The 24,152-nt window shown below is 38.1% G+C and overlaps 10 protein-coding genes across 10 annotated transcripts; 4 read left to right on the plus strand and 6 right to left on the minus strand.

Annotated features, from left to right (window-relative positions):
• Window positions 1–18: 18 nt before the first annotated feature.
• Window positions 19–1,847, plus strand: BDF20DRAFT_804969 (uncharacterized protein; the record flags this gene model as incomplete). Its single annotated transcript, XM_053076481.1, has 3 exons — window positions 19–81; window positions 165–342; window positions 466–1,847. Coding segments are annotated over 3 exons (1,623 nt in total), but the record flags the coding sequence as incomplete, so codon positions are not given.
• A 419-nt stretch (window positions 1,848–2,266) lies between these two features.
• On the plus strand, window positions 2,267–4,059 carry BDF20DRAFT_827155 (galactosyltransferase-domain-containing protein; the record flags this gene model as incomplete). The annotated part of the gene is made up of 2 exons (XM_053078141.1): window positions 2,267–2,539; window positions 2,632–4,059. The coding sequence occupies 2 exons, from the start codon at window positions 2,267–2,269 to the stop codon at window positions 4,057–4,059; spliced, it is 1,701 nt and encodes a 566-aa protein (XP_052932392.1).
• Window positions 4,060–4,144: 85 nt separating this feature from the next.
• Window positions 4,145–5,172, minus strand: BDF20DRAFT_827564 (mitochondrial carrier domain-containing protein; the record flags this gene model as incomplete). The annotated part of the gene is made up of 2 exons (XM_053078174.1): window positions 4,145–5,025; window positions 5,100–5,172. The coding sequence occupies 2 exons, from the start codon at window positions 5,170–5,172 to the stop codon at window positions 4,145–4,147; spliced, it is 954 nt and encodes a 317-aa protein (XP_052932393.1).
• A 712-nt stretch (window positions 5,173–5,884) lies between these two features.
• On the minus strand, window positions 5,885–7,844 carry BDF20DRAFT_149181 (uncharacterized protein). Its single transcript, XM_053074794.1, has 3 exons — window positions 7,631–7,844; window positions 6,285–7,553; window positions 5,885–6,199 (listed from the first exon to the last, which is right to left on the minus strand). The coding sequence occupies exons 1-2, from the start codon at window positions 7,713–7,715 to the stop codon at window positions 6,361–6,363; spliced, it is 1,278 nt and encodes a 425-aa protein (XP_052932394.1). The 5' UTR covers window positions 7,716–7,844; the 3' UTR covers window positions 5,885–6,199; window positions 6,285–6,360.
• Window positions 5,972–6,225, plus strand: BDF20DRAFT_827437 (uncharacterized protein; the record flags this gene model as incomplete). Its single annotated transcript, XM_053078165.1, has 2 exons — window positions 5,972–6,044; window positions 6,107–6,225. Coding segments are annotated over 2 exons (192 nt in total), but the record flags the coding sequence as incomplete, so codon positions are not given.
• A 129-nt stretch (window positions 7,845–7,973) lies between the features above and the next one.
• BDF20DRAFT_916551 (fungal-specific transcription factor domain-containing protein) lies at window positions 7,974–11,229 on the minus strand (the record flags this gene model as incomplete). Its single annotated transcript, XM_053084468.1, has 4 exons — window positions 7,974–9,006; window positions 9,069–10,142; window positions 10,217–10,924; window positions 10,988–11,229. The coding sequence occupies 4 exons, from the start codon at window positions 11,227–11,229 to the stop codon at window positions 7,974–7,976; spliced, it is 3,057 nt and encodes a 1,018-aa protein (XP_052932396.1).
• A 274-nt stretch (window positions 11,230–11,503) lies between these two features.
• Window positions 11,504–13,742, minus strand: BDF20DRAFT_963782 (Aspartate/glutamate/uridylate kinase; the record flags this gene model as incomplete). Its single annotated transcript, XM_053084958.1, has 5 exons — window positions 11,504–12,177; window positions 12,251–12,900; window positions 12,964–13,105; window positions 13,173–13,539; window positions 13,630–13,742. 5 exons carry the CDS (start codon window positions 13,740–13,742, stop codon window positions 11,911–11,913), a joined length of 1,539 nt encoding a protein of 512 aa, XP_052932397.1. The 3' UTR covers window positions 11,504–11,910.
• Window positions 13,743–14,357: 615 nt separating this feature from the next.
• BDF20DRAFT_827560 (cyclin-like protein) lies at window positions 14,358–15,457 on the minus strand (the record flags this gene model as incomplete). Its single annotated transcript, XM_053078173.1, has 5 exons — window positions 14,358–14,815; window positions 14,885–15,009; window positions 15,088–15,172; window positions 15,254–15,360; window positions 15,426–15,457. 5 exons carry the CDS (start codon window positions 15,455–15,457, stop codon window positions 14,358–14,360), a joined length of 807 nt encoding a protein of 268 aa, XP_052932398.1.
• A 1,240-nt stretch (window positions 15,458–16,697) lies between these two features.
• Window positions 16,698–19,427, plus strand: BDF20DRAFT_916554 (uncharacterized protein; the record flags this gene model as incomplete). Its single annotated transcript, XM_053084469.1, has 6 exons — window positions 16,698–17,250; window positions 17,344–17,447; window positions 17,521–17,893; window positions 17,967–18,458; window positions 18,532–18,834; window positions 18,922–19,427. 6 exons carry the CDS (start codon window positions 16,698–16,700, stop codon window positions 19,425–19,427), a joined length of 2,331 nt encoding a protein of 776 aa, XP_052932399.1.
• A 491-nt stretch (window positions 19,428–19,918) lies between these two features.
• On the minus strand, window positions 19,919–23,827 carry BDF20DRAFT_916555 (armadillo-type protein; the record flags this gene model as incomplete). The annotated part of the gene is made up of 10 exons (XM_053084470.1): window positions 19,919–20,086; window positions 20,168–22,177; window positions 22,249–22,360; window positions 22,436–22,563; window positions 22,653–22,769; window positions 22,876–22,927; window positions 23,014–23,283; window positions 23,373–23,584; window positions 23,680–23,751; window positions 23,822–23,827. The coding sequence occupies 10 exons, from the start codon at window positions 23,825–23,827 to the stop codon at window positions 19,919–19,921; spliced, it is 3,147 nt and encodes a 1,048-aa protein (XP_052932400.1).
• Window positions 23,828–24,152: the final 325 nt, after the last annotated feature.

Here is a 24,152-nt window from a genome sequence, read left to right on the forward strand (position 1 = left end):
AATCGTAATCAACGTCGTAATAGCAATGGTGGTGCCAACAGAGTTCATGGACCTACTTCTGCTTTGAGTAGCTTCTTGAGGGTTAGCTTTTTGCCATTTGCCTTCAGATTGCATATATTGATCTAAACTGATCTATTTTTTTTTTTTTCTTAACCATTATCAAGGAACATGGTATTCGGGTACCAAACCAAAGTAGAAGGGCTAGGCGAGAGAGAGAATTGCAGGAGCAACAACAACAACAACAGGAGCAACAGGTACAAAATGAGCAGCAAGAACAACAACAGGAAGTCTCTTTAAATCGAAGGGTGACAAGAAATCGGACTGCAGCAGCAAATGGTTCAGGTACTGCGGCCACGACTACCGTTTTGTATACACCTCCATCTGTATCTTCTGCTGGTTCTTCACGTGCAATTGAAAATGAGAAGAAGAACATTAAGCATAAGGGTAAAAAGAGACTTCGAAAAGGCAACAAGAAAAACGGCAAAGGCAGCGACGACGATGATGATTACACCAGTGATGATGAGGATGATTATAATCCCCCCTCATCGTCTCGAAGAGCAATTACACCCGGTCGTGCACTTATATTGTTTTGTACTGAATGCAAGTCGCGGTTTGCTAGAAAGCTCGATGAAGATAAGACTATCACCACTTGTCCAAATTGCCGCAACGGTGACACTTCTGCTGCTAATAAGAAAAAAGCGTCGGTTGGGAGAAAAAAGAACATTCCTATTGTTCACAAACAAAAGTACTTTACGTATGTTCCATCATTGCAAGATATATGTATTGGCATCGTAGCCAAATATATTGAAGAAGTAGAAGATTTTGGTATCATAAGTGACGAAAGTGTCAATAAGTTAGCCAAGATTATCTGTCGCAACCGCAAACTGAATGATTTGACTGCAAAGCTATTTATGACCCCTCATCGAAAGCATTTAAAGTTATATGACTGTACCAATATGACAGAAGACGCTCTGCTGATGTTATCGCAATTCTGCTATCAACTGGAGCGTTTGGAGCTGATTTATTGTGGTCGTATGACGGATAAGGTGTTACTTGAGGGTTATGCAAACCGTCTACACCAACTCAAGGCAGTCAATTTCTCTGGTGCTTTTTTAGTTACAAAAGAAGCATGGATAGCTTTCTTTAAGAAAATCGGTTCGAGATTAGAATCTTTTGAATTACGCCACTCTGCTCGGTTTGATAAAGACTGTCTGAAGGCGATGGTGCAATATTGTCCCAATTTGACCTCTTTGAAGCTTGCCCATATTGGTCAACTAGATACGGATTGGTTAGCGTTGATCGGACAATTACAACAGCTGAATACGTTGGAAATTGCTTGGTTAAGTGAGGACAAATGTTTACAAACAAAGGATGTGAATGATCTGTTAGAAGCTGTGGGGGAAAATCTTACTGAGCTATCTATTCGCGGTGGGCCTGATTTGTCAGATTCTATTCTAACCGTTGGCATACTGAAGAATTGTCGTCAGCTCAAAAAATTAACGCTGGAGGGATGTGGACAGCTAACTTCTGAAGCTTTCGTAGAGTTATTCAGCAATTGGCAAGAGAACTTCAAGTTGACACATTTGAATATTGCAAGGTGCCTTTTGGTAAAAGGCGAAGCACTCAAAGCAATCATAGACCATTCTGGGAAAACTTTGGAATACCTGAACATTCATAGTTTGGAGAAGTTGACACCAGAAAGTTTAGAGTATATCGCAAGCGAGTCATTAAAGTCACTCAATTGTGGATTTGTACGTTCTATGGATGACTTTGTTTTATTGAAATTGATCAAAAATTGCCCCAAATTAAAAGATGTTCAAGTCTGGGGATGTCATGCCGTAAGTGTTTCAATAATGAAGATCTTACAGAACATTCTGTTACTCACAAATGTCCTAATATTAATAGTTAACTGAAAATGTCAATAAGTTCGACGCACGTATCACAGGCATAGAAATGTCTTTAATACAAGAAGTAGCAATGTTGAAGAATTTTTAAGCGATGCATCAAAATCTAACAGCCTTCGTGTGACCTGCGTTTAAAAATTGTTTGATTCAGGTTCAACGTTTTTCTTTTCTCTGACACCCTCTCTGCTTCCTTTTTCTTTGTTCTATTTTTATTATCATCATATTTATCTATTTATCTAGTCGTTACTACCCTTTCCTTTCCTTTTTGGTATTACGTGTCCTATCATTTTTCCTGAGCATAGCAAATGCGAAGTTTTATCGCTAAAGCATTATTATAGAAACTTATCAGTAATAAAAAAGTCATGGCTAAAAATAAACCGAAGAAATCTCCATCGACGACCAATAATTCATCACGACGCTTTTACTTTTGGCGGAAAGTACTCTCACTATCCGATCTCAATTTACCTCGTCAGCACAAGATAGCGATTGATATCCTGCGTACATTGAGTTTTATACCCTCTTTTATTGGATTTGTATATAATAGTAAGGAAGCTTTACGAGTACCTTTCCGTGATGCCGGTGGAGCTATTATATTGCAAAGTTCACAATTGGATTACGTCGTGGCAAGTATATGGGTAAGTTGAGCATTCAAAACATATCAATATATCTGTTTGTTATCAACGATCTAACTCTCTGTTCGAACAAATTTTTGAACTACATGATATAGTGCGCTTTAGCAGGTTATTGGAACTGGATTCTCACTACTAGTATGATGCGTCGTTGGATATTCCGATATGAAATGAGTAGTGCTATCGTTCGCTTGATCACATTCATTGTCATCACATGGACTATTTCTGCCTATGTCAATTCACTTAACGGGCCAGATCAACCTATTCGCACTTGGATGATCAATTGTTTCATCCTGCTCATTACTGATATCATACGACTGTCTATTATATCTTACTATCGACGATTAAAGAAGTTGAAAGACCCCAGTATTTATTTGAAATTATCTGTCATGCGGATTATACTATACCCATTATCAGCTGCAACGTGTTTATCGGTTTTTACTGTATTATACCAATTGGATAAACTGCAGTATAGAACGAGTCAACTCATGGACAATTCAGCCACATTTCTGAATAATCAATTAGATTTCACAAGAGTTTCAACATTAGCAACTATGAATGTGCTCGTATTGATCATTTCCTCTTGGTCGACTGAATCTCTACAAAGACGTAATATGCTGAGGAAAACCAGTTTGAAGCTACTTTCTCGATCTCTCGCCTCCAGTACCACAAAGAATCGAATCAATATACATTATCGATTCATCATTGGAAAAGTGCCTTCTGCAAAAGACCAATTAGTCAAATCAGAATCCATCTTGGAGGAATCAGAAATGTACGAAGATCTTTTAATGGTTTCCTCCTCTGATTTGAAAGCCGATAAAAGTAGAAAAGTTTTTGAAGCGTTCAATTGGGTAGCCTCTACACAAGAGCAGCAACGAGTGAAATTTGATTATGTGATAAAGACAGAAGATGATGTGTTTGTCAGATGGGACCAAATGATAGACGATCTATTAAATATCGAAAGCAAAGAAAACAATACCCATGACTATTACTGGAAAGGATTAAATTTCAGAAATATACCTATACAATACATGGCCAACACGAAAGAATTACAGATCAATTATGGATTACCCATCTTTCCTATCTATGCCCATAGTGTATTCTATCTTATATCAAACTCTATCCTAGAGCTCATTGTAACACAACACCAACATAAACAACATCGTCGGTTTATTCAAGATGATGGGCAGAATCTAGCTATTTGGTTGTCGTTTGGTTTCAATTTACCGCCACCTCTGCACGACAGACGGATACAAGAAAGTGAACATGTTTGTGAAAACGATTTGATTGCGAAAAGGGTACGCCAAATAAGCGACATGAAGCTTATGTATGATAATATTATTGTAAGGCATATACCACAATGTACAGATGTTGAAGTATCTGAATGCGCCGTCTGTTATCCTTGTCATGATATTCAAAAAATTACTTGGAAGACTTTAAACTTAGCATGCGATGCCCAGAAAGGCATTACTCTAAAACCCATGGCAGGTTTCAACGATCTTGCAGGGAGAAACAAAGGTGGTTAGACGACTTGATTTATTTATTTTATTTTTTTCTCTGACAATAAATAATTCATCAGCTGACAGACAGTAAAAGATAAGAAATATGAGGCTATTGCTCATTATGTAATTTCATGAGCCATTCGAATATAGACATATTGATGGTTGTCGCTGGTATTCCCCATAAAATACGCACGCCCATGCCTTGAGTGAAAGCCTTCCAACCACCCTCAAGCTGGTATAACTGCTTAGCAATTTGAAATGGGCCACCTTGATATGACTGCTCTTGAGAAGATACTTGCCAGCGCGTTTTAATAATATCAAGCGGCGTTGAAATAAGCACTCCCATGGCAGCCGCTATGGCAGAACATAGTATATAAACAGCAAATGTCTGATCTTCGGGGTTAGACCAAAATATAAATTTTAGCTTTTCGTAAACGATGAAGTAAGTAACCGAGTGAGGTAAAAAGACAGCAATTGTAATCCAGTAACCACGGTAAAACCCTACTAACCCTTCGGTTACTGCAATTGTTTTAGCTAAAGATAACGTGGTGACTCGCCTTCTATAACTGTTTGAATGAGGACTGTTGTCGAAGGAAGAATAATGATGGTGGTTGGTGTTGACGGCAGATAGCATTTGCAACTGGCTCTTAATCACTTCCATGGGCGTAAAAAAAATACCCGCGGACAACTCAGCAAAACAGCCTGAAATAGCATGATTCAACAAAGAATCTCTTTGTAACCAGGATACACTTGTTACGCCGTATTGAGAATCAAGCCAAGTCTTGATGAACTCGTAACAAGTGAGGTAAACAGTGAGAGCTGGTACAGAAAAAAGTAAAGTAATACCTATGCCATCAAATAGCGATCGGAAGGATTGCCAGCGAATGGTAGAACTGTCAGTAACTGGTACAGCTGTGGTTGTAGGTACTGGTATGTACTCTGTGTGATGTTTCTTGGTTCTAGTTTGAACTCGAGTCTTTATGGTATCAACTAGAATGAGAGTTTTATCTCTCGATTACTATATCATATGATAACAATACAAAATCATTTTTATTATAGTTTACGTGGGTATGTTATGAATCGTGCAATGAGCGCTGCAACACTTGAGGCAACCAAGTAGTAAGAGTCAATGAGCATTCTTTGTCACTTTTCTTTTGTGCGTAGAAATGAAACAAAGTGAGAAATAAAAAAAGGGGCAATGAATCAGAAACATTTCGTAACTGTTTTGGTTCTTTTTTTTTTCACTTTTGGTCTGTCCAACAACAACAATAAAGACTTAACCACCACTCACAGGTGGGATGATGGCAATCTCTGAATTAGGTATAATGATAGTCTCGGGCTCCTTTTCTTTTTCAATATAATCCAAGTTGAATGCATACATTGAGGTTGATAGTATCTCTTTCAAAGATGCACCATACTTGTCTATGAGAGTAACTGACAGATCACTCAAGGTCATGACTTTGCCTTCTTCTAAGGACATCTCTTCTGACTCCTTTTCTGTGATGTCTTTCACTCCTGCGAAATATAATATTTTAAACTTGCATATGATTCTAAGTATGCAAATTTAAACGAAAGCGAATGTTTGTAGCCATAAGTTCTGCCGTTTTACCTTGCTTGTCATGAGTAATAAAGTTGGGTACAAAGAAAAAGGAAAAGGCGTGCTGTCGGTTAAACTTGTACGCATAAATTGCTCACTTGGATTACGTGATTGGCTTATTCATCTGTGTCTATAAATTCACTGCCCACATCCAGCTTAAGGAACAAGACAACTCTTCATTTTATTTACTTTTCAACTCTACAACTTTATCAAGTATAACATACAATGCCTGTAAGTAAGATACTCTTTTTGATTCATAGTCAAGTAGTAGCAAGCATTGACATTATTTTTTATTACTATGTTCTCCCTCATCGTAACCTTTGATCGTTTTACCAGCAATACAAATTCAACGTTGAAATGAGCTGTTCTGGTTGCTCCAATGCTGTTAACCGAGCTCTAACTAGACTTGAAGGTAATCATTATACGAAAGAATATGGATGGCTTTCAGGGAATTTAATGATATGTGTATTATAGGCGTCAAGAATGTCGACATTAGTTTAGAAAAGCAAGAAGTTGTTGTTGATACTGAGCTTCCTCGCGAAACTGTCCTCGCCGCTATCAAGAAGACTGGCAAAAATGTCAAGGAAGAATAAGCTCTATTTAATATTGTTCACTATGAGCCAAACATTATTTATATCCATTTCAACTGTACCATGTACATGCATAAACATTGCAAGAGATACAATTAGCTAAAAGGAGTTCCTTTTTGAATAAAATTATATTTTATATCAATTTGCGTTCCATATGATAGTAATCTCTCCATCACCTGGGCATGATAACACACTATCTGTGGTTGCTTTGCTAGATTCCACTCCGCTGAAATATTGTTGCTGTCTTGAGGTGCTGGTATGATTTAATGCCGCTGTAGATGTTAATGTCTTGCTAGTCACTTTATTTTTATCATCAAAAGGATTGTCGTTCATTTCATCATCTTGTTGTTGCTGTTCGTGTTCTTCCACGACTTTCTCAGATGACGATGTCCTTTTAATAGAAACTTTTCTAGTGGCAGAGTTGCTATTTAAAGTATTCACTCTCATAACTTGTGGTTTAGCCCGCATTACTTGCATTGCTTGGGCAATAGTTGCTATTGTTGTAGTCGAAGTCGCTACTGCTATTGAAGAGCGATGTATCGTGCTACTGCTCATATCTGATTCGATCGACATATGTCTATTTTTGCTTATCCTGGTTGGATTATATTGGTTGGGTGCAAATTGCGTATCTGTTGACATTGTAGTTGTTGTAACAATGCTTTGTCTATCATGGAAAGGATTGGCCTGATCGTCATCATGGTTGCCATCATTTAGAATGCTTTGATGTAGTGCATTTAGGGCACTAAAACGTGATAAAGATGTTGTGGTCCTATTAGAATAGGTCATTGGAGGTATAAAAGTAACAGGAATAACACCGGACATTTGTTGCTGTCTACCGCTGCTGCTGTAGATATTGTTACTTAAACTGGTGTGTTGACTGTGTTGATACATTTCCTCTTCATCTCGTACGGTTGGTTCAGCGGTATTGTTGTTGGTAGGTTTAATCGTGGGTGGGCGAAGGTGTAGTGGCATATTGCTCTTTCTTTGGTTACGCTTTGGACGAATGAAGATCAAATAACTTAGTAGGCATAACAACGTACCTCCGCCAAGGAGCCCGCCCACAATACCACCGATGAGTGCACCATTATTAGTACTACTGACGGTAGGATCATCGTTTGTATCATCACTGCTTGCCGTACTGGAGCCATGAGTACCACTATCACCATTAGTACTGGTTATTGACTGCCCTGTAGATGACAATCCCAATGATTCTCTAGGTACGCATTTGCTTTGTGGACAAATACCACAAGTGGTCATAGTACCTACAACGCATACTTGATCTGCTGAACAACTCGATGCACAACTCGTCAAACAATTGATTGGAGAACAGCCTATAGATTGCTCAAAGTTAATTAATAAGGAGAAAGAAACACAATTATTGTAAAATAAAAAGGATCCATTTTTTTACTGTCATCTGCTTTTATTGAGGTGATTGCTACAACAAGAACGAGTGTTACAATGTATTGATAATAGAGCCAAAAAGTACTTTTCATTATTTGTACATGTATAAATAAAATTCTCTATATGAAATTGAAAAAAAAAAATGGGTTAAAAGGTGAGAAGGAGTGTATTGAGAAATGGGAGGCTGGGAGGATGGGTATTAACAACAACAGAGTGAAGAAAAAGGTGCCCCTTTTCCTCCTTCAGAATTGAGAAAAAAAGAAAAGAATGAGTGTAACCCTATTGCTTGGTTACTACTTTTGCACAGCATAGACTTGTGCCACTTACTACTATTTTCGTATCAAGATGTACTATCCTGGTGGCGCTGGAGGTTCCTGCGATTGATTGTTTCTTATAAATGCTTCCCAATCGTTCCATGTGCCGCCACTTGGTAAATCCCACAAAGGGACTTCAGACGTTAGACAAGTCGAATCGAAATGGATCGTCTGTCCTTGTGTTTGTGCCTGTGCTTGATGTGACGAAGTGAGATAGTTCAGATCAAATGGATTTCGAGGATGTTGATGTATATTTGAATTTTCAGTATGCGTAAAAGGAGTATTCAAATTGTAAGTTGTTGTGTAAGTTGATGTCGATGGATAAAACGTTGAGACAGGCGTCGGTTGCCGTTGGTAATCTGCCGCTGTCTTAGGAGTACAACTATTCGGAAGGTCGTTATTATCGTTACTATATTGTTGCCCGTTCAACCATAAGTGAGACTCATTATCTATATTTTTCTCAATTAAATAGTCGGCGTTGCTGTTATTGTACAGGGTGGTAGTAATATAATTTTGCTTGATAGTTTGTTGATCTAGACTGAAATCCATAAAGCCATCACCACTATTTGTAGTCGTTGGGAAAATATGGCCAGACATGTCTCCTATTGTATTTTCCACAGCTGTTGATGAAGTTCCATTGGATTTTGCAAACATTGATGAGGAATCAACGTTAGAAATAGTGTAGTTACTTTGTGGCAATGCTTCTTTCTCATGAAATAGTTTCGTATTCTCCTGTGCTTTTGATGGGGCTGTGGTTATATGTGGGACAAGGCTGTCAATGTAGCATGTCTTTTGTTGTTGAGAAGGGTGATTTCCTTTTGGCAATAATTTTGAGAGCAATTCGCCTTTTTCGGTTCTGGTATTTTCTGATATGGGTATATCCTTCATGGAGACATCAAAATTCTCAATTAAAAGTTGAAGTACTTTGAGAGTCATAGCTTGAGAGAGATAAGGATGTCCAAGGTATACTTTAGAGCATCTAGTTAAATATTCTCTACCTTGTTCTTTAATAACATCGTTCTCGCCTTTAGTGTTATGTAAGAATATAACCGCTGCTTGAAATAACGCGCTATAGAGGTCACAGTAAGACGACTGAGAATATTCAGACAAAAACACAAACACCATACTTACTAAATGGACATTTTCCATGGTAAAACTACCAAGCACTCGACCTCTACTGATTCTGCTATACTCAAAATATTGACTGCTGCTGCTGTACAAATACTTAATGATCTAAAAGCCAACTCTGGATTAAGAGATGAACTCTCATTTTGTCTTTTAATATACGGTCTAAAGAGTAATAATAGTATAGAGCCATATATCATATTCACGATACTGGCTGATATTTGTGCAGGATTAAGCTGTTTACTTTCATGGAGCCGATTAACATCAAATTGCAACTCAACTGGCAGTGCCGACTTCCACTGGGCCAATCTTTCGTCATAAAGATTCAACAATTCAACGTCATTATATCGATCCTCCTTGGCTTTATCAGTTAAATAGAAAGTATGAAGCACTTCTCCAAAAATCTGCGTCAGAGTCAACAAATTGGTAAATGCAATGTAAATAGGCCGTCTTTCTTTCAAAGCCGCTTGTGTTTCCAAGATTAAGGATGGTGTCGAGTCTTCAGGAAAATCTGCAATCGGCTGATAATCTAGTTCATAGGGAGACGGTAGTTGAACGTCAAACTCGTGATCTAAGATAGAAAGTGGCCGCCCTAGTTCAGCTGATACCCATCGATCCATCATGTAAGCAGCGTACCAAATACGTCTTCTAAGCTCTTTTTCATATTCCGGTATACACCACTTGCTACAATCTCGATGTAAACCTAAATCTTGAGCAGTGCGAATTGCCATACCGGTCAAAAACCAGTGGCTCGTTTGTTCATCATCCTTGCAATTGTAGCTCGCAAACATTCCAAGTATCATGAGTGCCTGAACAGTACTGATCATCGATCGCTTATGTACAATACCAAGCAAGTTAAGGGCTTTTTCTTTTATGGCATGCTGAAGTTCTGTCCATTGATCTGGTGTGAGATTTACAACATTAGACCTTTCAAAACTGTCACGAAACGCAGAGACACTGACGTGAAGTATGGCATAAAAAAGATATTTGTCGGGTGGTGAAGGGTTATGGAAATAATATTGTTCCAGAAATTGGACTTTGTTGATAAAGGGACAATATAATTGATTGTAAGTGAAGAACCTAGAAAAAGTGAAGGGAATAAAAAACAACTAAGAGGACCGCCATATGCTGTCGACCTTTGGTAAGGATCTTACATGTAAACTGTACAGTCCAAAAACTCTTGCGTTATATATGGTATATCTTTCAGATACGATATTTGACTTCTATCCTTTAATTTTCCTTTCGACACAATAGCACCAACCTCTTGTGTTTTCATAATAATGTGCTCTTCTTTATCTTTGTTCAACTTTTGAACAAACCAAGACGTGTCTTGTTGTGATCGATGCTTTCTATTCGATATCAGATACTGATCATCCAGTAAATGTACGCCTGAACTAGAGCCGATATATCGGGTCCGTTGATAATCATTAATTGTTAACTTCTTCAACTGTTGTTCCATATTGGCATAAGCACCATCAATGGTATTAGTGCTATTTTTCTCACATTCTTCCTCTGGTTCTTCGAGAAGATTAGGTGAAGACATATCTGGCGAATTATCATTTTCATCACTATCTAATGCTGTACTGTAAGGAACATCAGATGCTTGATTATTATACTTATCAAATTGTCTATAACCGTCCTCCGAAATGTCATCTTTTGGTGAAGGCTCACTTAAGCTAGCTGAAATTAGAAAACTTGAATCGCTGGCGCTACCTTTATTTTCAGTTAATGGTAGTGCAAGTAATTGCTGCTGTTGTTGATAAATAGTATCATCGGGAGTGCTGCTCTGTTTGTTATTGGATACTTTTTCTAGTAGTTTTTCCATGCGTTGTACTCTATCTTCTAATACTGCTACATAACTCCTAAGAAACAAGCTGGTATCAATGATCTGATAAACGAAGGTTTTTTAATATTAATAGATGTACCTTGGTGCAGGCCCTCTCTTTTTCTGCTCTTTCAAGAATCGGCATTCACTGTTGTTTTTCTTGCAGTTTGAACAAGGGTAATTGACGCTAGAGTCACAACGAGTCTTTTTCTGTCGGCATAGATCACAACTTCGTTTGGCTCTCCTTCTTTTTGTTCTTAGGATCTCGGTTGATCTGCTTAACGGTTGTTGTTCCGATGAGGATTCTTGTGACTGTATGGGAGCGGGCGCTATAGGTATCATATTGTTGGGAATGAAGGGGACTTAGTGTCTGTTTTGTGTTAATGGGTTGAGCATGAAGGGTGATCTGTCCAAGGAAAGTATAACGAAAGTGAATAGTCTGGCTTTCGGTTCAAATCTTCCCATTTTAACCGCATTAGGTGGGGTTCAAAAATATGTTGTCTAAATAAAAATGGATCCGAACGAAGTATCGCTTTCTCACTGATTACAGAGATACGCGTGAGTTGATTATTAAACCTGAAATGTTATTTTCTATTTGAGTGGACTCACATTCAATTTTTTTTTTTTATTTTATTTTTTTCATCTTTTGTGTTTTTCTCAAACTTCTAAGTCTTTTACCGTGCTTTTACAGCATGTGTATATTAGGCAAAAAAAGGTATTACAAAAAAATAGAAATAACGTTTCAATTGTACTGAAAGTATAGTACAATACAATACACAGATTTGCAACTTGTAATAGATATCGATCTTCGATAAACGTTGTTCGGATCCAATTCTATAAAGCCCTGCTGCTTCATTTACCCGAACGCTTACTCAAATTTTGATCTTATATGGAACTTTATGATTGCCATTGCTTTATACATGCTGAGAGATAATAAAAATAGGGCATGCGCGATCGTAACGTTACGAATTAAATAAATAAATGGTATTTTTAATGTATTTAAAAGAAGCAATGGAAAGTATTCTATTCATCAAGTGCCAGCCTTACAGAGGGTAAGATCAATTTGCCGCGTTTGCTTAGTAAGTGATCGTGTATAACATTCATAGCTGTAACTGCACAACGCTCATCGATAACACATGAGATATTGATTTCTGAAGAACCTTGCGAAATCATCTCAATATTGACTCCCGCAGAAGCCAGTGTGCTAAACATCATACCGGCAATACCAACCATGTTTTTCATCTGCTTACCAACCAAAGAAAGAATGGCAAGATTCTTGATAACATCGACCTATAAGTTATACAACGGAAGTATGTTGAGAAACTGCCAAGGATTCTAATTCTGTTCCATAAAATTCACTTACTCGACCCACTTCACGTAGATCCTTGATGACGTGATTTAGATCCTTATCCAAGTTATCTTCACCCAAAGCCATTGACACATGCACTTCTGACGTCGAAATGAGATCCACAACCACACCATATCGGTCTAATGTCGAAAAGATCTTTGCAAAGAAGCCGTGACTGACACTCTTACGATTCGAATGAACGTTAAGAACCACCACATGATCTTTGATCGTTACAGCTGTGGGGTATTTACGGGACAAATCAATGGAGTAGCCATTTTCTTCTAACACTTGAGGGGAGTGAGGGGGTGTAGCTGTGCCGTCTTTACTATGAATATCCGTGGGGAAGATAACAGTACCCTGTCCGCGAGGATTCTCGACATTTTTGATACGGATGGGGATATGCGAACGAATGACTTGCTCCATAGTAAAAGGGTGGATAACTTCTGAACCATAGTAGGTCAATTCTGAGGCTTCTTCTGGTGTGATGATAGGTAAAAGCCGGGCGGCTTTCACTTTGCGTGGATCAGCGGTGAAAATACCGTCCACTTCTTTCCAAATTTGTAATTCGTCAGCTGATAATCCTACAGCAGTCAATGCTGCACAAAGATCAGTGTAACCTCTGCCTACGGTGCTTAACAAACTACCAGGAACAATTCCAAAGTACCCTGAAGACAAATGACTGTGAATATCTATTTTTCCTCATGGACATTACCTTGCTTAGGGCTTACCAGTAAGAATTGGCACCTTATTTCCACATTGCTTAACGGCTTTAGCCATTTTTTCGGCCAGGTAATCATAAAAACTTTGATCCAATTTATCGAACTCACGGTCAACTATGTTTTCCAATGATACATATTGAGCATCCACATCCTATTACAATACAAATTAAATACTGAGATTCTAGCCACTTCAGTCAGACTACTGTGTAAATTATTACCCTATCCTGCAAGACTGCAGCGACAATTCTACATGACAGTTTCTCTCCTACACCGATAATGATATCTTTCGATCGAGGCGATATTTCATTGATAATTTGTGCTGCTTCCAAAAATGATTTCAATTTATCACACTCATATTTGATGTGCATTTCCAATTCCTTTCGAATATCGTCGTTTTTGATCATGTCTCTGGCAACAGCAAGGTGATCTTCTAATAAGTCTGATATAATGCTAAGATATTCAGTGGATCCAGGTTTCAAAGCATCATTGGCGGCTCGAATCAATCTGTTAGTAGTGCCAGTTTGTTTATCCTTTCCGCTACGAGCTGAGCAAACCACAACAAGGCGGTTATGCTTAACATACTCTCTGGTTTTTGAAATGTGCAGAACAGTAAAAAGGTTAGAGTGTTTTCACGACTAAAAGTATATATGCTCGAAGATAGGAGGAATTAATTACTTTATAACTTCGTTGGCAATATTGTCTAGAAACTTTCCAACACTTGTGCCACCGAATTTTTGAACGACCCATGGTAACTCAGCGTTATTGCTGTACTGAAACGAACGCACCATTTTTAATGCAGTTTTTGATAGTCGAAAAGTAGAGTTATGTAGTAGCGAAAGAAAGAAACGCTGACCTACTTTGTACCTATTTTACATTGAAGAAGGGTAAAAAAAAAAAAAAAAAGGGAAAAAAAAATGAGTCAAATTGACATGAATTTAACCAATTACAAGCTTTGTCAGTATAATCCCGCAGAGGGAAAGAAATGGAAAGGGAGGCCTTCATATTAAAAACCTAATAGATCCCCTCTGTTTAATCACCGAACTTTGAAAATACAGTTTTGTTTCTTCAAAGTTATTCTCCCCATTATGGAAGTATTTAATAAGGCCAGTAAGTAACACTCATTTTTAATTCATTGATTTACTGATGACATCAAACCCTCAGGTTTATAGCCGACTGCCACAACGGACAAAAGGATTCAACCGAGAAACCGCATAAACGGAAAATTTTCCCGTCATTAGGTAATGCGTTGTCTTACGTAATATGCAGTACCATGTAATTAAGGTGGTAATTTAAAAGGTTCAGTCTATTTACAAGTGGATGTGGAAAGGGTCAAACGCTGAATTACGTAATATGGTATTGTGTATGCAGGGAAGGTCGCTGGATAGTACTTCCATGTAGATGTATTATTGCTTAGCTTGCTTACTTTTCAGCTCCTTATAGAGTGGTAGCATTTTTTCTTCTTTCCAGTCAGCCCAAATTTCATAAATTGCAAGTATCTCTTGGCTAATCTCGACAATACTGGTCATATCTACGTTCAAATCAGCAAACCATTGCTTCATATCACGTTGATCTCCTGTAGATCCTGGCGCAAAATCAGCATGGTTTAAAGCAACAGTTAAATAAATAGCGGCTAATGCAATGAGGTGAGGTGGGTATAATAAACAGACATCGGTTCGGTAGGAATCGTTGACAATGAACCAAGCATATTGAATGCCGGACTCTCGCATGCCTAATTCATTGCATATCTGAGTTATAGAACGATATGGATGCCAAACAATCAAACAAAACTCAAGCTCTTCCAACAAGTAAAACTCGAATTCTGCCACTCTGGAAGCATCGTATGGAAATCCGCCAAAATCGGCTGTTGTTGAATGAGAAGGGCGGATAAGTTTCTAGACAAATAGGTAAGTCTATAACGTAGATTATGTACCTTGAAATACTGTTTTCGCTTCTTGAGTTATAATTTTTATATGGACTGGACATTCTTCGATTTTACTTGCTAAATACACGCATGTCACCAATACCAGCACTGGATCTGTTTCTCTAAGACTATTGCTTTATATTTAGAGTCAGTATGTTACTTACTTGCAGGCTTTTGGTGAGATTATATTGCTCGTTACAAGACTACATTACTTTACGTAAAATCGTTTGAAATAAACGAAAGCCGTTGCGACAATTTGCTGTCTTAATTGCAAACGTTTTGAAAGCTTTTGAATTACTAGCGATTAACATAATGTAAAAGCCCGATGAGCAACTTTTTTACGGTATAATGTTTTTGTAGCAAGAATAAAGGCTTTACAGTGGCAGAACCATATTTTCAGTTTAACGTAATCATTTATTGGGACGTGTTCCAAATCTTCCTCCCTACTTTTTGCTAATGTCCAACGATCAATTGTCCAGTGATTCCTATATATCATCAGCTTTTGGTAAGTTCTCACTCTCGTATTGCAAAACGTAATGAGACTTTTTACTTCTGTGTTGAGGCCCAATAATTGGCTGCCATGTAAAATCCTACAGTACTATGAGAAAGAAGTTGGATAAATTCTCTTTGCTGATTACTCTCTGCTTTTAGCGGGGTATAAAAGTTGACTACTGCACTGAGATATGCTCCAGTATGACGTTTTACAAAGACTTCAGTCTTTTGAAGACAAAAGACTGCACCACTCATGGTTAATTAATTTATCTACGAATACCATATGTTCAGAAAGTCTCAAATTTAAAGCATTGCATTGTCTACTAGATTATAATATTCATTATTCCTTGGTGAAGAGGCTTTAATATGCTTTCCTCTACTCTAAATAACAGTGGTAATTGAATCGACAATTTCTATACACGTGTTATGCTAGGTTAGGAAACTGGAAGAAAAAGGAGTTATGTTTTAGCATTTATATACCTTCTAAACACCAAGATTACTGTCTAGTAATGTGTTATTCAGGCTGCGAGAATTCGAAATAACTTTTCTTGCCAAAATACTGCTTCTCCTGGTTTACTTTGCTGATACTCGTGTCTCCAGCATTTTCTGGGAAGTTAGGCTTGATGAACTAAGAAGATCTCAGTTCACTATGAAGAAGAGTAAATGAAATTTTCTCTTCATGAATGACTTTATATGAAACATTCATATTGAAAATCAAAAGTCTCAGCAGTGTAGTGTAGTATGTTGTTTGTGATGCTATAGGTTAAAACTTTTGCTACATCATAAAGAATTTGGTCACCACTGCTAATAAATAAACAAACAGAATTGCTATTAACAAACAAAAATTAGAATTCATGCGCCTAACTTAAAAGTATAATCTTCGGGGAAAAGGTTATTGACGGTAGCATTCAACCATCAAATCATAATAATAATATGCATAGCTAGTAGTTCCACTGGTATTGTTTTTGGTTAGGACTTCTTCTCCTTAATTGTTGTTGTCTGTACGCCGAACAACATATTCATCATATATAGCTTCACATATGTTTGCTAGTTGATTAAGGAAATCAGCCTTCTTTTTGAAAATGGAATCATTGAAAGTATCCTAATAAGGCTCTGTCTCAATAACTTGTTCCGAGAAAAAAAGCACAGAATCAACAGACAGAGAGAAAATAACTCCTTAAAGCGAGCCCCTAAGTGAGTATTCTTTTTTCTAACTGTGTTTGTCAATAATGTCATTATGCTTTTCTTTCTTATTTCTATCACTTTCATCTTCTGCAGTGAATATACATAACCTTCTGTCTACCAAAGAATACACTCTTATTACGATTTCATGATTGCCTTGCAATCATCCAAATCAGCAACTCTTAGTGCTACAGCCTCAACTAGCAAAGCTCATCCTATCCGTCCTATGTCACCACACCTCCAACATTATTCTATTATATCGCCCTCTTCTACAGCTAATAAGCCTCTAGTACCTACCAAATCGAGTGCATTCAATATACAGCGGCGCTGTAGTTCTTCATCCGAAACCAACACTAGGCGTGGCTCTGTAAAAGCTCTTACCACGCAACGGTCTTTCCCTCACTTACCAAACAAAAAATCCTGGAAACGTCGTGGTTCTGATACTTCAAACAAGACGAGCGCATCCTCCACAGCAACTTATATCAATACCGCTGCTTCCGATAGCGATCTAACCCTCGAACTTATGGTGGATAAGAAATGTACAACACAATCTGCTACTATTATAATGGATTCCTCTCCTGCTATTGTGCCCTTGACAATACTTCCTGCTGGTGACCTTATCCATTATGCTAGTCGAAAGCGTAACAAAGACTTCCATTCGCTTTTCGAAGGGCTGTCTGATGACGAAAGACTTATAGATGGTACGTTATCGGAACAGTTATGCCGAGTTTTTAAACTGCAAAGTTATAAATGCTTCTAAATTGATTCGCATTATCCGTACTGACAATTATTAGATTATGGTTGTGCTCTTCAAAGAGAAATTCTTGCTCAGGGTAAAATGTATATTTCCGAAGATCACTTGTGCTTCTATGCAAATATTTTTGGTTGGATCACAAATGTAATGTGTACTAAATTTTCCTTACAACTACTTTATTTTTCCTAGTCTAACTTTATTTTTGGCTTTCTCGTAGTTGGTTATTGACTTCAGGGATATAGAGTTGATCGAGAAAAGATCCACTGCTATTATTGTACCAAATGCCATATGCATTACAGTAGGTTCAACCAAATACTTTTTTGGATCTTTTATTTCTCGTGATCAAGCGTACGATTTACTGGTTGAATTATGGAACAATGCCCAAATGAAATGCAACACTACAAATGCATTAAGAACAGTCAGCCACTGTAACAAAGTGGGAAATGCTATAGGTCCAACAGACAGCGCTATGGATGGTACGAGTGAAACTATAGGTGACGACGAAAGCGGTTATACGTCTTCCTTTGATTGTTCAGACTGCTCAGATCATGAGCTTGATGAACATGAACACCTTATCGTTCGTAATAATGGTAAACTTATATGTCGGATACAATATGTATACTGTCCTTTCATGCTCATGTCTCTTTTTGCTTCTTCCTTAAGCGAAAATAATTGATCAGAATTCAGTATCATCTTTGAAAACAACAGAAAACCAAATTTCGCTGGATATGACGATGACAATAAATGATGCCACTACTCGATGCCACGCTCTTTCAGAAACTGGCGCGAGAGACATCAATATGAAAGAGGATCATAAAACGACCATTGAAAAGTTATCCCCTGAAACAACAAAATGTAATGACATGATGACAACTGCAAAGTCAGCATCCTCAACGGATATTACGACTACCAATGCTACTGCTGAAAAAACAACAGCTTCAGCAAAAGCAATGAGTGATAGCGCCTTAAACAAAACCAGCACGTCTACCCATCAGATCAAGAGTATCACCGAATGTGAATGTAGCATCAAGAATGAACATTTTCCTATTGTTGTGTTGGACAGCAAATATAAAACTGACTTGAGAACAATCTATGAGCTACTTTTTGTCACTGATTTCATGGAAATCTTCCTTAATAATGATCAAAAGCTTTCTGGTAAGGCCTCAAAAACAAAAACCCGAATCGTGAACAAATACTTGTTACTGATATTTCAAAACTGAACAAACAGATGTTAGTATTGGCGCTTGGAGTATTGAGAACAATAACTGTCGGGAACGTCAAACAAGCTATGTCAAACCACTCAACAACGCTCTTGGTCCTAAACAAACCAGATGCATATTAACGGAACAAATTCAGCATGAGGACACCACCGATTATATCACTCATCTGTCAGTATGCCGAACGCCCGATGTACCTTCTGGCGGATCATTTCTAATTAAGACTCGCACATGTATTTCATGGTGCGCCCAAGGGCAAGTACGTGTGCTGGTCACCGTAAGTGTAGAATTTACCAAAACATGTTGGATAAAAGGTAAAGTATAATTAGAGAAACCTATTTATGTTACCTTGGATATATATACGATTTTTTATTTTGAGAAATTCTTATCTACCATTATAGGTACGATTGAGAAGGCATCGATCGAAGGCCAACAGAAGTTTTATACGGAATTGGATATCGCACTTCAAGAACATCTTTCACGGCTGGCTAAAACAGAACAACAGCAACCAGGGCAGCAAGCTGCTGTAATAGGAAAACGAAAAAGCGCTCGGCACCGTCAAAAGCGGAGGCATTTAGACGCAAATAGTACCCATCAACAGCAACTGCCGATAAGATCCCCTTCTACCAAACGCCTATCTTTTAAGTTAGCTGCTGTCAAACAACCAAAAGAATTTGTCGTCGGCCACACAGTATCCAGAATTGTCAACTGGTTTCTCAACAAAGAATTTACTATCCCTCATCAATTTTATGTGGTTATTCTTCTGATGATCGTGCTCTGTCAAATATATACAGGCATGATAATGGCATCTTTGAATAATCAAATAGACCGTAGATGTAATGCTTTCCAAATGCCTGGTGCTGCCCGTTCTGTACGATTCTCTCCTTTATTTGCTGAGCAAGACTGAATTGTATTCAGCAAATATATTAAGAGAACTGAAAAAGGGTTTCTTGTGTATAGATCATGTATCAAATAAACTTTTGCTCTTTCTCATTTAAAGACAACTAATTTGCTAAGATCAACTACACTATTGAATTCTTGCAGTAAGGCGAGTGAACTGGGGTAAAAGTATCCACTGATTGTTTTTGCTACTTGAATCAAATATCGAAGAATTCATGACTTTTGTACATGTTAATACAATGGTGAATCACCATGATAAATTTTATCTGAATCATATTTGAATGATCTAATTACTTTTTGCATTACTTACTCTGGCTACTTGTAGTTACAGTTCAAAAAATATAGTATTATTGTTATCCACATATATTTTATTGAGATAACTTGTTAGTAAATAGCAAAAAGAGTAAATGATCGTCTATAGATATTAAGTGGTGTATGGTTAACAGTTAGTAGTAAAAGAGTAAATGCTTCGAAATGAAGAACACAAGGATGAATTATCTACAGAAACTGTGCTAAATCACTGTTGGCAATATTTAATGCCGGTGACTGAACGTTGATTGCGCGTAAAAGTTCAACCAATTCAGCACGCGTACTATCTTCAATTTGATCTTCATTGATCAATACATGATGAAAGATAGGTAACAGGTTTGGCACCTGACTATGGATCTGTAATAAAAAGACACAAACTGTTAGTAGTATTCTATGAACCATTGACGTATGAACGATTGACGTCAGGGAAGAACTTACATAAGCATTATTAGCTCGGAAGAGCGAAAATAAACAATTGAAAACTGGTTCGTTCTCTGCAAAATCAGCTTTTAACGGTAACACGCTTAAAAATACGGGCAAGACTTGATCTAATGGAATAGCATTGGGATGTGCCATGATCAATCGAGCGACGGCACCTGTAGCATTATCTGTCACTGTAGGTACAGGTTGATTTTGGAAAAGAGGATGTAGTGCGGTAAAGATGGTGGCATAATGGGAACTGAGGTCAACCTGAGAATTGACAGCGAGATAACCTAATGCATACGCCGCATTACTTCTGACGGCCGCATCGTCGTCTGCACAAGCTTTTAAGAAGGTTTGTAAAAGCCGTTCCGTATGGGGTGTTACAGCTGCTTTTATACCCATGATACATTCCCCTAAACAACCAATAGCCATAGCACGCTCCGTTGGTGTCTTTGATTTTTTATAGTACTTTGCGATTAATGGCATAAATACATCAAAGTAAGATGAATAGCTTTCTCCAACGGTGACGCAAATGGTGGCGACAAGGTCGCTGGTAGCTCCAATAAGTAACGATTCAGACTCGGCTTCTTCTTCATCATCTAAACAGTCGTCCTCATCATAGTTCTGCTGACAGATGGATTTCTTCTCAAAAATGTCCAAGATATTGCGAGAAATTTCCTCAAGATGGTCGGCAACGATGCTAGGGCCCATTAATTTAAGTGAATGCGTCAGCTCCTGACAAATTTGGACAACCACCATCTTCTCATCTTCGTCTTTCCACATTGCCAAAATTGTAGGAATAATAACTGCGGTCATATTTTGAACATTTTCATGCACAGGGTAGCTGATTGGTAAGCCTGCTTTCCAATCCTCCATTCCCGACATGATATAAAACGTCTTGAGAAAGCTGAACAGGCTACCCACGACAGCCTTTCTGACACCATCGATTACATGTAAAGACAACTCTGTCAAATCTTGAACAGCTTCTGGCACATATGGTAAAAATTGAGATCGTGTGTTTTCAAAAATTTCGCCAAGGGCGTCAGCTGCAAATTCTTTTTCATCAGCAATAGCAGAGTTATAACCGTAAGCGTTATCATCATCGTCATCAAAACTATCATCACCCAAAGTCAAGTCTATTTCGCCAGTTACATTAGTGTCATCTCTTTCTTCGGCTTTGCAAGAGGCGAATATATAGGGCATGATGGTGGGGAGATAAGCTGCAAAGTCTTCGCTAAAGACATTGGCCATAATGGAAAAGAAGGCATAGGAGCATTCGCGTAAACGAGGAGAATCCAAATTAAGTTGCTCAATAGCCAAAGTCATGAGTTCTTGAGCAAAAGGCTTAAATTTTTCGGCACCTACAGCTTCAGCAATAGCACCAGCAGAGTCTGTAGCTACACCGCGTAGTAATGCCTCGTCTGTACTTTCTTTCAATGACATTAAATGGCGAATACGAGGCATGACGCTGTTGAAGTAAGGCTCAAATGATTCTCCTGCAGCATGGGCAGCACTGCCAATAGCTGCTATTACTGTAGCTTTAGTTTCTGTTTGGGGTGCATTATCCAAAAGAAATAGTAATTTTTCCATCAACAAGGGTAGGTATTGTAATACTTCATCGCCCAAACCGTCCAAAATAGCGTCTAGAGCATTGCATGCATGTTTTGTTACTTCCAAGTTTGTGTCATTCATCAAATTGAAGACAAGTGGCAGTAAAATTTGGTGATTCTCGGAAATATCGCTGGGCATCTCTTCAGCGAGACAGCCTAATGCCATACAAGCAGCGCGACGAACAATAATGTCCGGATCCTGTAAGCCTGTGCAAACTAGCGGTAGCAGCTCGTTTAATTTAGGGCTCATGAAATCAGCACATCCTTCAATGATAACGGCGAAAGACATCATGGCTGCTTTTCGATAATTGGGGTCGGGGTTTTGCATGTACGTTAATACCAATGGCATGACAACAGGAAAAACTTGCTGAGGCGGTAAGTTTGTTGAGAGTGCGTTCAAAACTTTAAAGGCAAGCTATATATGAAAACAACGCGAAAATAGATTATGTTAGAAGAGTTCGCATCAAATCGTATTGTAGTACATACACGCGAGGGAGAATCTTCATCAACATCCTCGGGATCTTCTTCAGTACCAATGGGCATCAAGCCTTCAACCAAGAAACCTACAAGCTTTAGGCTTCTGATCTTATTCTGTTTGCTAAAAAAGGGCTTAATTTCCAGCTAGCCTTCTCGATTAAAAATTCTCTCTCTCTCTCTCTCTCTGCAAACTTACTATACGGCTGCCCACATAAGGAAGGATAAAGCCATAACACGAAGGGCATCATCCAAGTCATGATTCACTCCAATACTTAAGAAATGTCTAATCAAATCAGCCAAATGATTGGATAATAAGGGAGCTTCCTAAAAGATGAATATTGGCAGTGAATACCTTGTTTCGTATAGCACGGTTGTGGCGATATTGAATCACTCATCCCTTAATTCAGTCTTACCAACATTAGCAAGGTGTCGAATACTTCGAAAATTTCACTCGCGCTTTCTTCGTCTTCTTCCGTCAAACACTGCTCTAAAATATTGACCATACCAGGGATCATGGTTCTAAATAATCTCTAAATGCATAAAATGACACAATGCAGAAATTATATTAGCGGGTTGAGTTCAGGTTGTACATAATGCCGGTCGTATATAAAATATGTATGTTTGAGCGGACCGTACAATGTTTTCTTTATCATCGGCTTCAATAAACTCTGCTAACTTGCCCAATGTCCTATCCGATGTTGAAAAGAATTAGGGGTTCTATATCAGTCCAATTCCTCCTTTCGATATTGCTCGTTGTTCACTGGCGTAATTTACAGGACTGTAGTCACTCTGACTCTTTTACTTTGAGGATCCGCAATACCCTTCATAAATACTTCAAATAATGGCCCAGTATGATCCATGAAAAAATCTGCAATGACTTCAAACAGCGTGTATAAACAATAAAAGCCTACTTCACGATGAATGTCTGTACTACTATTACAGGCATCATTTAGAAAGCCCAAAAGCTCTGGCCATTGTCCTTCGGGAACATCAATACGAGCAATAGAAGAAATAACTCGAGCAGTAGAATGGCGAACAATTTCACTGTCATTAGGGGGAAGGGAAGGTATCAAAATTTTGAAAAGGTTGCATATCGCTACTTTTGTCGATCAAGTTCTTCTTCTTCAACTTACTGTTGTTCATTCAGTGCATGTTGCAGTAGTTGGCTACGCAAAGCGGCTTTTACATCTGTAGGGAGCTCTTGCCATTTTTTTGATATACGTTTTCTAACCTCAACGGCAGCTAGTTGACGAACGGGATGGTGTGGTGAACGACTAATAATTTGAACAAGTGCAGGAATACAATCGGCGGATACGTAAAACTGTGTATTTAAAGTTGACGTAGCCTATTCGGTGTCATAGTATCACAAATATTTAGTTGTCCGTTCCGTACAGAAATGTCATTATTTGGTATAGGGAAGAGAACATGTATCATATTTACAAGCTTAATAGTGTTCGAGTCTTGAGCTGTGGCTAGCTTATTTAAAAGCTCTTCCAGTCCCGTAACAAATTGCTATGGAAATACAAGAATTATTTTGAACACGCAACCTACTTTACTATATTCGAATGCTTTTCCTTCTTACCTCCATAGTGTGGGCTAAAGAAGCTGATGAAAAAGAAAAGAAGTCCAGCAATAAAGGGCATCACAAACTTTTTTTTTTTTTTACTTTTTGTTTGTGCAGTGTTTTGCATTTTAACGACCTGAAAATGAAATAAAAGTGACTTCTGCTTTCGGTTTGTGAAATTGCCATACAACAGTGCCAAAATGTACTGAGCAATCTGGTAAGATTCTTTCCGAGACGTCACCCGGACTTTAAGTTTCCTTTTGTTGCTGCTTGATTTTTTTAATCTCGACACGCGTTCTCTGCAAATACGCATTTTCGGAAACTACAACTTTCTTTTACTCCTTCATCT

This window comes from Mycotypha africana, assembly GCF_025528875.1.
Source record: "Mycotypha africana strain NRRL 2978 chromosome Unknown BDF20scaffold_11, whole genome shotgun sequence".
NCBI classification, from domain to species: domain Eukaryota; kingdom Fungi; phylum Mucoromycota; class Mucoromycetes; order Mucorales; family Mycotyphaceae; genus Mycotypha; species Mycotypha africana.